This window comes from Dasypus novemcinctus, chromosome 3, assembly GCF_030445035.2.
Source record: "Dasypus novemcinctus isolate mDasNov1 chromosome 3, mDasNov1.1.hap2, whole genome shotgun sequence".
NCBI classification, from domain to species: domain Eukaryota; kingdom Metazoa; phylum Chordata; class Mammalia; order Cingulata; family Dasypodidae; genus Dasypus; species Dasypus novemcinctus.
The window spans coordinates 15216308-15229867 of record NC_080675.1 but is presented as its reverse complement, the minus strand read 5'-3'; the positions used below and the strand labels follow the sequence as shown (position 1 = coordinate 15229867).

Sequence of the window (13560 nt, the reverse complement as noted above, 5' to 3'; positions counted from 1 at the left end):
AGCACTTTGATGTGAAGAATAAAAATTAGCCGTTTTCTGCCTTGATAAGGAACTCTGAACATACCCCCAAATCATTTGGATTTTAGGTATTTTAAACAAAGTGTTGAACAGCTCAGACCTTTTGACATTTGACTTGGGAAAGACTTATTTAATTTTTCCTATGTGTAACGCAAAAAGGTGATTGTGACCTACACCTAGGAGTGCACAGATAGGGGGAAGAGACCAGCTCAGGTAGGTAAATATAGTGATTGTAGCCAGTGAAGTGCTGTGGCAACACAGAGCAAAAAACTACCGAATTCTTGAATTGGACATTAAAAACTTTATTGTTTAATTAGGTCAGAAGTCATATATTCAGTTTATATTTATCATCTACAGAGAATTATATTAGGGATTTTCATAAATTAAGATTCCTAGCATTGAAAGAATGGTGCAACATTGGACTCTGAAGTTTTAACCAGGAAGTACCAATGGTGTCCAACAGTGTTGCTTGTACTTAGTTTTTCTATAGGATACATTCTTTACAATAATTGAAATATTCTGTCAGGTTAGTTATAGTATAAATGGAAACACTTGGTAACTATGCATGCCCATTATAAATATTAACCTTTATTAATTCATACTAAATAATTTAAAATGTACTAGCTTTTAAGTTCAATCTCTAGCCTTGTGTTTACAACCACAAATATTTCTGCAAGAATACATAATAAAATGGCAGTGGTGTTTGCTACCAATGAGGGAATGGAGAAGTTGGGGGACAGTAGAGTGAGATTTGCTTTTCATCATATTCCTTTTTACTTTTGAATTTTGTGTCACTGATTATATCGACTCTTAGAAAACAATTCAAAAATAGCCTTTATTCAGAGTTGTAAAAGAAGTCTGAGTATTGTCATTATCTTCTTGACATAGGCAAAGGACATGGCTTATCTATCACACCTCTGCCAGCCGGGCATATGATAGGTGGAACGATATGGAAAATAGTTAAAGATGGAGAAGAAGAAATTGTTTATGCGGTTGACTTCAACCACAAGAGGGAGATGTAGGTATATCAAGACAAAAGCTAAAGGAAATGCAATTGGTGCTATTGCATTCTTTTTTTTTTTTAAAGATTTGTTTATTTCTCCCCCTGCCCCCGCCCCAGCCTCAGTTGTCTGTTCTCTGTGTCTATTTGCTGTGTGTTCTTCTTTGTGCTCCTCTGTTGTTGTCAGCAGCATGGGAATCTGTGTTTCTTTTTGTTGCGTCATCTTTTTTTTTTTTTTCAAAGATTTATTTATTTATTTAATTCCCTTCCCTCCCCCAGTTGTCTGTTCTCTGTGTCTATTTGCTGCGTCCTGTTTCTTTGTCCGCTCCTGTTGTCCTCAGCGGCACGGGAAGTGTGTGCGGCGCCATTCCTGGGCAGGCTGCACTTTCTTTTGTGCTTTGCGGCTCTCCTTACGGGGCGCACTCCTTGCGCGTTGGGCTCCCAATATGTTGCGTCATCTTGTTGTGTCAGCTCTCCGTGTGTGTGTGGTGCCATTCCTGGGCAGGCTGAACTTTCCTTTGTGCTGGGCGGCTCTTACGGGGCACACTTCTTTGCACGTTGGGCTCCCCTACGTGGGGGACACCCCTGCGTGGCACAGCACTCCTTGGGCGCATCAGCACTGCGCGTGGGCCAGCTGCATACAGGGCCAGCTCCATACAGGTCAAGGAGGCCTGGGGTTTGAACTGTGGACCTCCCATGTAGTAGACGGATACCCTAACCACTGGGTTAAGTCCGCTTCCCTATTTTATTCTTTAGAGGGAAAATTAGAAACAAAATTACTTTATTAACCAGATTTCTAGAGCAATTTAAAAGCGTCAAATAATGAATATTTTCAGAATTTCTTAATTATTTGGATTTGTTAGGGAAAATCGTATGAAAGAGAAAACATACTTTAAAAATTTACATGTAAATACCCACTCTATAAAACAGATATCTCCCTGGAGATGTTGCAAAAGAGGTGATAATTTTTTACATCAAATTATATTTTATATGCTCTTGACAATATTTAAAGGATCTTGTGGTTTTTGTTGTTTATTTTGTATGCTAGTAATTACTACCTAATACAACTATATTTAAAGTTAGATTTTCTTTAAAAGAGAATGCAGTATTTATATATACTTCATTTTGTATTCAGAGTATTACTATAAAATTGTTTAGGTGTTTTGTCTCTTATATGCATCTTCATAACTATTTTGAATTAGATTACAATAGTCTCAAGAACTTTTGTATCTTATGTTAAGAAATATTTAAGACCAATAAATAGAATTTTAGACTCTTGTTATCACAGTTTAATGAGGAAATGATGGACATTTGAGTAAATGGTGTTGGGGAAGTCAGCCATTTGGGGAAAAAAATATGTTTGAGTCTTTACCATATACCATATAACAAAATAAATTTCAGATGTATTTAGATTAAATGTAAAATATAAAAGGAAGAAATACTGGTGAATCTTTATCTGATTTGGGAGGGATTTTATAGGCATAAAGGCAAAAAAGGGAAAAAATGAGATCATTTTCAGTTAAATACATTAATTTTTTTTAATGGTGGTATTCTTCTGGAAAGTATTTAATGAGTTTTTCAGTCTTTACAGCTGAACCTTTCTGGAAAAGGCTAAACCTTTCCAGAGAGCCATTTAGAAATACTGCATATTTTAATAAAGACATTTCTAAGAACGTGTCCTAATGAAACACTCAGATGCAATTGAAGATTTCTGCAAAAATGTTCTTTGAAAGATTATTTATAAAGGCAAAAATAAAAGTAACCTAAATATCAATAAAGGGAAATGATCATTTAAATATAGGACAGATACAATAGAAAGTTTTTTATAATTGTTAAAAATTAAGTTTAGAAAAAAATTGTGATGTCATGGAAAAAACAGATTATAGAACTGAGTTTTATAAGATATAAACATGATGAAATCTTTGTAAAATATATGTGTTTACACACAAAAAAATTTATATTTAGAAAAGGAAGTACAATAAAATATCATTGTATCGATTACCTCTGACTGATGGTAACTGAAAGATTTTTATTTTCCCATTGGTACTTTTTTGAATTTTCCATTTTCACATCAATGCACAGGAATACTATTATAATGAGGAGAAGGGAAAAATCCTTATAAAGAAGTTGTTTATCTTTTAAGTAAGAGAGGTATTATTGTAATTTGAAGTTATATAAAGTATTCTTTTTTTTCAACTTTTTTTAATAGACATTTAAATGGATGTTCCCTGGAAATGCTAAGCAGACCCTCCCTACTTATCACAGATTCATTTAATGCTACTTACGTGCAGCCTAGGCGAAAACAGAGGGATGAGCAACTTCTGAGTAGGTATTTTAATAATGTCCTTTTTAAAGAGCACTAAAAGTGCATGGTAGTATAAGTTGTTATGGATTCTGTTGTGTTGAACACTTTTTTTGGTCATAAGAGATTAGCTAACTCTAGTTTTTTTTTTAATACCATGTGATCACATTAATATTTTATGTAAGAAAGTGCTTAAGCTTGTGTTTTTTCTTTTTTGTGTGTTTTTTTCCTTTTCCTTTTTTTATTTTTGAAAAAATACTTAGATTACATAAATGTTATAGAGTTCAGCTTGATTTAATTTAACTTTTGTGGAATAAAGATTGGCTTTTCCCTGCCATCTATTACGTAGCTAGCTGTCCCTGGCACTCACTGCTACAAGTCTAGAGAATGCCAAAATATATTAAGACTTCATATAAATCTATTAGAATAATACTTAAACTCTGAAATAAAAATGAACAAACAAAAATGAGTATATAAACATTTCACTTATTTTGGTGCTGGGTGTTCAATGCTATAACCTAGTAGCCTGGGTTCCAAAGAGATGCCTCTGGGTCATTGCTACTTCATTCTGCTTTGATTAGAGCAGCTCTACTATTATATTTCTTTTTTTTTATAAGCCACATAGGATTTCAACAAGGAAAATTGGGTTCTACTTTTAAAAATATTTGAAATCATTGCCTTTATCTACTTAAAATTATGTAGTTTGTATACTATGTTACCCTAACTTTAAAAAGTATTTTTTGCTAGAGGTTGGTTTTACCAAATGTTTCCAAGCAGTCTTTCATCTAGAGCAAGGATATCCCTTTATAAAGATACTTTTCTGTTGGAAGGGAATTTTGATCTATATTTTATTATATTTATATATCTATGTATAAATGTATACATACACACATTGAAGGATTATTTATAACAAAGTTCATTGGAGTGGACAGGTAAGATGGGTGGCCTAGAAACCCCAGGCGGTTTGCCTTTGGCCTGGTCACCCATTTATCACACAGTACTGTACAAATAAAATTTTTTACGTGTACTATGATGTGAAAAGAGTTCAAAACACTGATTTTTAAATTTCTTAATGAAAAAAATTGAGTTTATGGCATTTTCTTCACTCCTACGAAGATATTTTTAAAAGAATAAAAGTAGTTTTTATACTCTGAATGAAGTTCTTTTATTTTGTACTTGACCAATTGCTTACTTGTAAATTACAGTTTTTATAGTAAAAACAGGGAGATAAAGTTATTTTTAATTCTATTGCCAAGTATTGTTACATTCTATAGGGATTTTACATTCTTGTTTTCTAGCAAATGTTTTGGAAACACTTCGAGGTGATGGAAATGTATTAATAGCAGTGGACACTGCAGGCAGAGTTTTGGAACTTGCTCAACTTCTTGATCAAATTTGGAGAACTAAAGATGCAGGATTGGGTGTTTACTCATTGGCACTTCTAAATAATGTCAGTTATAATGTCGTGGAGTTTTCTAAGTCCCAGGTTTGTTTTCATGCTATTTGTTTATAATGAAGAAGGTTGTTAGTGATTGGGGCTTTTAGAATATGTGTCTTAATTGCCGATTTTACTTTATTTTTCTGTTGAAAAGGTTAGTAATAGCTAGAGATTATTAACCATTTACTGTTCTGTGTCCTTTACATTTATTATTTCCTTTAATCCTTATTCTCCCTGTGTAGTAGTTTTTATTTTTGTCCCCATTTTACAGATTTGGCAAGTTACTTCTCTAAGCCTTTGTGTTCCAGTCTGTATAATGGGGACAAAACTAGAACCTGCCTCACAGGTTATAAATGTTAGAATTCATTATTCTCTTTCTTTTGAATAAGTGCTTTCCTTTGACTTAGAAATCTCTGGGGGTAAAATAGTCACTTAAAACTAAGCCAATATTTAAACTGACTTAAAACTGAAACAAAAGGCAAAATTTGATTATTAGGGATGAAAACTGGGGTGGGAGGATCTAGAGGGAAACAGGATTGAATGTTGTTGTATGCAGAATATAAGTTGCTTCTCAAAATAGTACAAATTTAAGTATTTCCTCAGCATCCAGGGGGAGAAGAAAGACTTAAAACAAGATAGACCTTGAACTCCTTAACTGTCATAGAACGCCTTGTACATATAGTACAGTATTTATAGTTAACATAATTTTCCCTCTCCTTCTTAGGTAGAATGGATGAGTGATAAACTGATGAGATGTTTTGAAGACAAAAGAAATAATCCGTTTCAGTTTCGCCATCTTTCTTTATGTCATGGTCTTTCTGACCTGGCTCGGGTACCTAGCCCCAAAGTTGTACTTGCCAGCCAACCTGATCTGGAATGTGGATTTTCAAGGGATCTCTTTATTCAGTGGTGTCAGGACCCTAAAAACTCAATCATTCTAACTTACAGAACTACTCCTGGGACTTTAGCACGCTTCCTAATTGATAACCCTTCTGAAAAAATAACAGAAATAGAGGTAAGCCCTTGTTTGTGAACTTTACTTTAAAACTCATTTTGAGATACATTATGCATAATGTATAAAAATCAGTGGTCAAAAATAAAACCTGAAGTTGTTTCAGGGTTTTTATCAGAATAACAGTAGAAAGCCTTTAAAACTCTCATTCTTGAACCTTTCATAGGAACCATACCCAGAGGGTAAACATATATGCTGTATTCTCAATATCTCTTCGAAAAGTTCATTTCACGTCCTTTCCTTAATTGAAATCTGGCTGTTTCCTAAATATATTCTTTCCCTGTAGCCCTCTCAAGTAAACAGTTTTTTCTCTTTCATACCCCATGTACCTCTAGTAGGGTAAGTATGCTGCTTGGTCTTTATTGCAGTTTTCACGCCATTTCTCCTCTTTTTTTGCAGTTCATGCTGCCAAACTTTACAACATGCTAATGTTTCTGACCTTTACTGACCTCTTGGGCATTCTCTACCATTCATTGGTGACTTTAGAACTTGGTTCACAGCCTTTTTGTCCACCCATACTCAGAACTTCATTTTTAGTAACTTTAGCATCCATGTGTATGATCTATCCATTCCTTGGCTCTCCTACTTCCTTGCCACCTTATTTCTTAATGAATTTTCCTCCGCATTACTCATCCATCCATTCGCACATTCATATTGTTCACTTCCGTGGTCATACTCTTAACCTTGTTATGATTGAACCATCTCCAACTCTTTGACCTCAGGGATCAATCCCACTCTGATCTTACAGCTCACTTTCTCTGTTACTCTTGTGCCAGCAATTCTTTGACTCTACTTGTTTTTTAAAGCAGTTTTATGGAGATACATTCACATACCACACATTCTATCCAAAGTATACAGTCAGTGGCTTTTAGTATAATCACAGTGTTGGACATTTACCACTGCAAGAAATTTTAGGACAATTTCATTACTCCAAAAAGAAAAACTCCACACCCCTTTGCAGTTACCTCTCAATCCTTCTATCCTTCCTCAGCCCTATATAACTGCTAATCTAATTCTGTCTTTATAAATCGATTTATATTTACATTTTATATAAATGGAATCCTACAACATGTAGTACTTTGTCTGATTTCTTTTGCTTAACATGTTTTTTGTTTCATTTTGTTTTTTGCCAGATATTAACAATTTGTAACATTAACATACATTCATTAAATTTCAAAGAAAAAGCCTTAAATATGCAATATTACCCATATTCATGTTTCACAAGAGGTTTCACTATGCTATACAGTCCCACGTTACATTTTTTAGCTTTCCTTCTAGTAATATATATGACCTTAGATTTTCCCTTTCAAGTACTGTCATCCCATATAATAGCATTGCCGGTAACAAACACTGTGATGTGCTTTCACCTACTCTATTCCTTTCCAAAAATTAACAAATAGGCTTTCTGAAATCAGTCCTCCACACTGGCTGTTCCTTTCTGTAGTCCCACCAACAGTGAATAAGTGTTCCTATCTCTTCACATCCTTTCCAACATTTGTAGTTTTCTGTCTTTTCTGGCCATTCTGATAGGTGTGAAGTGACAGGTCATTGTACCTTTGGTTGGCTTTTCCTTAACGGCTAGTGATGTTAAACATTTTTTCATGTGTTTTTCACCATTTGTATTTCTTTGGACAAATGTCTAAGTCCTTTGCCCATTTTTTAGTCAGGTTGTTTGACTTTTTATTGTTGAGCTGTAGCATCTCCCTATATGTCATACATATTAAACCCTTATCAGATATGTGATTTCCAAATGTTTTCTTCCATTGAGTTGGCTGCCTTTTCACCCTTTTGATTAAGTCCTTTGAGATGCAAAAGTGTTTAATTTTGAGCTGGTTCCATTTATCTATTTTTTCTTTCGTTGCTAATGCTTTGCGTATAAGGTCGGAGAAACCACCACCTACCACAAGACCTTGAAGATGTTTCCCTACATTTTCTTCTAATCATTTTATGGTCCTGGCTTTTATATGTAGCTCTTTGATTTATTTTGAGTTGATTCTTGTGTAGAGAGTGAAATAGGGGTCCTCTTTCACTCTTTTGGTTATGGGTATCCAGTTCTCCCAGCACAATTGAAGAGACTGTTTTGTCCCAGTAACGTGAACTTGGTAGGTTTGTCAAAAACCAGTTGGTTGTAGAGGTGAGGGTTTTATTTCTGGATTTTCAAGTCTATTCCACTTATCAATACATCTGTCTTTATGTCAGTACTATACTGTTTTCAACACTGTCGCTTTGTATTATGTTTCAAGGTCAGGCAGTAAAAATCCTCCCATATTGCCCTTCTTTTTTATTATGCTTTTGTCTATTCGAGTGCATTTCCCCTTCCAAATGAATTTGGTAATTGCCTTTTCAATTTCTGTAAAGTAGGCTGTTAGAATTTTTATTGATATTGTTTTGAATTTATGCTATATATCACTTTGGGTAGGATTGACATCTTCACGCTATTTAGTCTTCAATTCATGAACACAGAATATCCTTTCATTTAGGGCTTGTATTAGTCAGCCAAAGGGGTGCTGATGCAAAATTCCAGAAATTGGTTGGTTTTTATAAAGGGTATTTATTTGGAGTAGGAGCTTATAGATACCAGGCCATAAAGCATAAGTTACTTCCCTCACTAGTCTATTTTCACGTGTTGGAGCAAGATGGCTGCCGACAGCAGCGAGGGTTCAGGCTTTCTGGGTTCCTCCCTTCCAGGGTCTTGTTTCTCTTTCCTCTGTGAGCTTACTTCCTGGGGCTCCAGCTTAAGGCTTCAGCATCAAACTCCAACATCAAAACTCCAACATTAAGAAGCCTTAACTATCCTTTGCCATGCCTTTTATCTGTACTGGCACAAGAAGTTTGCATAATTACTTAATCAAATACACCTATGAATCCAATATAATCTAATATGTCCAGAGGAAAAGATCAGTTTACAAACATTATCCAGTATTTCTTTTTGGAATTCATCAATAATATCAAACTGCTACAGGGCTTCTTTGATTTCTTCCTTTTTTTAAAAAATATGTATTTTTTACGGAAGTTGTGAACTTACAAAACAATTGTGCACATGTGTAGAATTTCTATACAACAACCCTTCACCAACACAGAATATTTGTTTCAGACTATTACCATTAATTATGGGCCATAGTGTACATGGCATATTTTTTCCGTACCCCCATTATTAATAAAGTGCATCTTTGGCCTTGTTGCAAGAATATTACACTCTTGCCTTCTACACTCTCCTCCAAACCTCTCTTATCTTTTTCTTTTGGACTGTAAGACTCCTTTTAATACTTCCTGCAAAGACTGATTCTTTTTTTGTGAATTTAGTTTCTGTTTCTGTATGAGTATTTTATACTCATTTTCATATTTGAAGGACAATTTTATCTGGTAAAGAATTCTTGGCTGGCAATTTTTTCTCTTTCAGTATCCTTATACCACTCTCTTCTTGCCTCCATGGTTTCTGATGAGAAATCTGCACTAAGTCTTACTTGGCATCCCTTGTATGTGATGGCTTGCTTCTCCCTTGTGGCTCTCAAAAGTTTCTCTTTATCTTTGATGTTTGACATTCTGAGCAGTATGTGTCTTGGGGTATGTCTGAATTTTTTCTGATTGAGATATGTTGTGTCTCTTGGCCATGTAAATTCATTTCTTTCATGAGAATTGGGAAGTTTTCAGCCATTATTTCATCAAGTACTCTTTCTGCCCCCTTTGCCTTCTCTTTTTCTGGAACTCCTATGACATATATGTTGTGCTTTGTGTTACCATTCAATTCCCTGAGCCCTTGCTCAATTTTTTATGTTTTTTTCTCTCTTTTTCATTTCAGTTATTCTATTTTCTGCATCGCTTATTCTTTCTTTCTATCATTTCAAGTCTGTTCTATGCCTCTAATGTATCTTTTTTAAAAAAGATTTTTATTTATTTCTAACTCCCTTGTAGTTTGTGCTCGCTATGTGCTCTTAGTATTCATTCGTTGTATGCTGTCTGTGTCAGCTCATCATCTTTTTAGGAGGTACTGGGAACTGAACCTGTGACCTCCCATGTGGGATAAAGCCACTCAGTTGTTTGAGCCACCTCTGCTCCCTGCTTTGTTGTATCATTGTGTTTCCTTGTTGCTTCTCCTCATCACGTCATTGAGTCATCTTGTTGTGTCAGCTCACTGCACTAGCCTGTTGCGTCAGCTCATTGTCTTTTTTTTTTTAAAGATTTATTTATTTATTTCTCTCCCCTCCCCCCACCCTCCCACCCCGGTTGTCCATTCTCTGTGTCTGTTTACTGTATCGTCTTCTTTGTCCGCTTCTGTTGTTGTCAGCGGCATGGGAATCTGTGTTTCTTTTTGTTGTGTCATCTTGTTGTGTCAGCTCTCCGTGTGTGCGGTGCCATTCTTGGGCAGGCTGCACTTTCTTTTGCACTGGGCAGCTCTCCTTATGGGGTGCATTCCTTGCGCGTGGAGCTTCCCTACGTGGGGGACACCCCTGCATGGCACGGCACTCCTTGCGTGCATCAGCACTGCGCGTGGGCCAGCGCCACACGGGTCAGGGAGGCCCTCGGTTTGAATTGTGGACCTCCCATGTGGTAGACAGACACCCTAACCACTTGGCCAAGTCCGCTTCCCAGCTGTCTTTTTCATCTTTAGGAGGTATCAAGAACTGAACCTGGGACTGCCCATGTGGTAAGCAGGCACTCAACTGCTTTAGCCATATCCGCTTCCCCTCTAATGTGTTTTTGATCTCACCTATTATGCCTTTCATTGCCATAAACTATTGTATTTTTCTATTCAGGTTTCCAAATCCTCTGTGCTCTCCCAATGTCTTTTTTATGTCCTTTATCTCTTTACCCATATTGTCTGTCAATTCATTAATTTGATTTTGGAGATTTGTATGAACTTAATGGATTAGTTGTCTCAAATCCTGTGTCTCATCTGGGGATTTGATACATTCCTTTGCTTGTGCCATTTTTTCCATTTTCTTAGTATGGTTTGTAATTTTTTGCTGATGTCTGTGCATCTGATTTTGATATGGTGAGTTTACTCTGATGATCAGGTTTTTTCTCTTTTGTAGGAATTTAGTGATGGAATGTTATGTGTTACTGCTGTTCTTTGATTCTTGGTTCAGCCTATTCTAGGTCTTTATGACTGTCCCTGTTAGTTGCTCACATCTGGGCTGTGCACCCAATAATGGGTTGCAGACTCTCTTCCAAGGATCTAGGGGAGAGTGGCTGTAAAGCCTGGAAAAAAAGGCTCTCTTACTTACTTACTTTTTTTTTCCTAAAGATTTATTTTTATTTATTTTTTCTTTATTTATCTTCTCCTCCCCCAGATGGTTCTGTCATCTGTCTGCTTACAGTTTGCTTGCCTTCTCCAGGAGGCACTGGGAAACGAACCTGGACCTCCCATGAGAGGCGAGTGCCCAATGGCCCATGGGCTGCGGCGTCTGCTGGCTTGAGGCATCTGCTCATTGGGGTTCAGCGTTGTCTAGTTTGTTTTGGCAGGAAATGGTGTCTGTTTATCTTCTTTTAGAAGGCATATGGACCGTAACCCAGGACCTCCCATGTGGTAGGCGGGTGCCCAACTGGTTGAGCCAAAACTGCTTCCCACTTACTTTTAATTTCCTTACATGCACTTCCTTGGTTCACCAGTATATTGTGCTCTTTGGCTGCCCTCTCAGTTTAAAGCCTGGTCAGAGTGTGTTCGCTGCAACAGGGACCAGATCAATGTGATGGAGGATCCTGCCTCGAGTTTAAGAGCCTCATAATTTAAACTTTCTCAGAGGCTGTTCTTAAAACTTTGTTGGCAGCCCTTCCCTTTTCCTGGGTAGGAAATATTTCCACTCCCCTCTGTGTCCTCAACAACCAGTCCTGGTCACTAGAAAGGGAGATTGAGAGGGTTGGATCTCTTAGTCCCTTGCCATCTTCCAAAGCAAACATGGCATGGTCCCACCCAGCCTGGAAGGCCTTGTGGGACACACTAGAACAAACTTGAGGGTCAAAAGCTGAGTCAATCTTAGGCTGTGTGTCTCTCTCTCCCATTTCCTGGGGAAGTGGGTTTCTGTGGCTCCCTTTGTAGCTAGTAGCCTGGAGGCCTGAGAATTCAAATGTGCCTGTAGGGTGGGGGAAGATGTAAGGCAGCTGCAGCTGCAGCTTTTGACTCACAGTTTTGCCATTGAGATTCTTTTCCTTTGCTTCATTCTCCTCTATGTAGTGTCCAGCCCTCCCCTGGGGTCCTGAACTCTAGAACATTTTTTTCCAGGCCATTTCTGCCTATCCTCTATTTTTCTAGGAGAGAAGTGAGTTCTATGTCTCTAATTTGCCATCTTCCCAGAAGTCCCTTTATTACTTTTGTGTAACACAATTTCTTTAGTTCTTTCTCTTCAGCATACTACAGCTCACTTTCATCCCTCACCCAAAGCACATGACCTTATCTCAAAATTAACTGAGAAGTAGAAGCAGTCAGACAGGAATATTGTTATCTTTTAATCACCAAATATCTTAACAGATCTGTTTCTCAGTCCACCTTTGTTGCCTTATCTCCAGTCATAGTGGCAAATGAATTAACCAATGACCAGTATGCCAAAAGTCCATTTTGCCTAATGTCCAGCCCATCAAATCTATCAATTTTCCAACACTTGTTTCATTAACTATTACAAAGTTTTTAGTGGTTGATACTGAATGGGATGGTTAATAGCTGTCAGAGTTGTGCAAAGTTACAGATGCCTGCTTTTTACTTTGTCTTCTTTGGAACCTTTTTATTTTTTTTTTCCTTACCATTACTTTATTTTTTTTAATTTTTATTTTTTTCAAATTCTACTCAATTTATTCATTTTTTAAAAAGATATTACATTAGAAAAATATGAGGTCCCCATTCGCCCCCACCGCCCCCACTCCACCACTCCCCCCCCAATAACACTCCCCCATCATCATGTCACATCCATTGCATCTGGTGAGTACATCTGCAGGCATCGCTGCACCCCATGTCCCATGTTCCACACCATAGCCCCCACTTTCCCACGTTCCATCCAGTGGGCCATGGGAGGACATACAACATCCAGCAATTGTCCCTAGGGCACCACCCAGGACAACTCCAAGTCCCAAGAATGCCTTTCTTTGGAGCCTTTTTAAGGAATGTTTGATTTGTTGAAAGCTAAGTGGTAGTCTTATAACTCTACTTAAGAAAAGCATAATATTAGTAACTCAAATCTGAATATATTTATTAGATATATAGAATTGTTAAGGAAGGATTCAGAGCAAGCATACCAAAGTAAAGTATAGTCTTCTGGGTCATTAATATCTTAGAAATGTAAAGGGAAAAGTACATTCTTTGTACAATTTAATTAAATATGAAATACTGAAATTGAAATTCTTAATTGCTAGAAATCAAATTATGGTTTATGTCATTTGAGGAATTAATTAAAGGCTCTTAAACCTGGCTAAAGTTTGAAAGAAAAAAAAAGGAAATGGCATTGGAATCATACTAAAGTAATTAGAAGCAACTGACATTTGAAATGTTAGCTTTTTTATTTTTTAATAGGTAATACTTGTACTTGGGATTCTTTCTCCTTTTGCCTTCTAAAGGATATTTCTCCTGTGATATGTCTTCTCTCTACATTATTTACCATATTTTCTCTCTACTGGATCACATCCAAATGAGAATCTTTACTGTTCCCACCTCTTTCTCCCCTCACTCCCAGACCTGCTCTTGTCAGGGAATAGAAGCACTTTCTACACATTTACGCAACTTAAAAATCTAGGAATTTTTTAAACATTTTAAAAAATGTTCAATGACATATAATGTATACTGAAAAGTGTGGGTATCATATAAG

The 13560-nt window shown here is 36.6% G+C and overlaps 1 protein-coding gene across 1 annotated transcript in view; it reads left to right on the top strand.

The window, feature by feature from the left end:
* CPSF2 (cleavage and polyadenylation specific factor 2) overlaps positions 1 to 13560 on the top strand; it is a 39352-nt gene that overhangs the window by 10101 nt on the left and 15691 nt on the right. The window contains exons 6-9 of the mRNA XM_023583765.3: positions 907 to 1036; positions 3228 to 3343; positions 4619 to 4806; positions 5483 to 5773. Of these exons, the coding sequence (XP_023439533.1) occupies positions 907 to 1036; positions 3228 to 3343; positions 4619 to 4806; positions 5483 to 5773 (725 nt within the window). The remainder of the gene's footprint in view (positions 1 to 906; positions 1037 to 3227; positions 3344 to 4618; positions 4807 to 5482; positions 5774 to 13560) is intronic.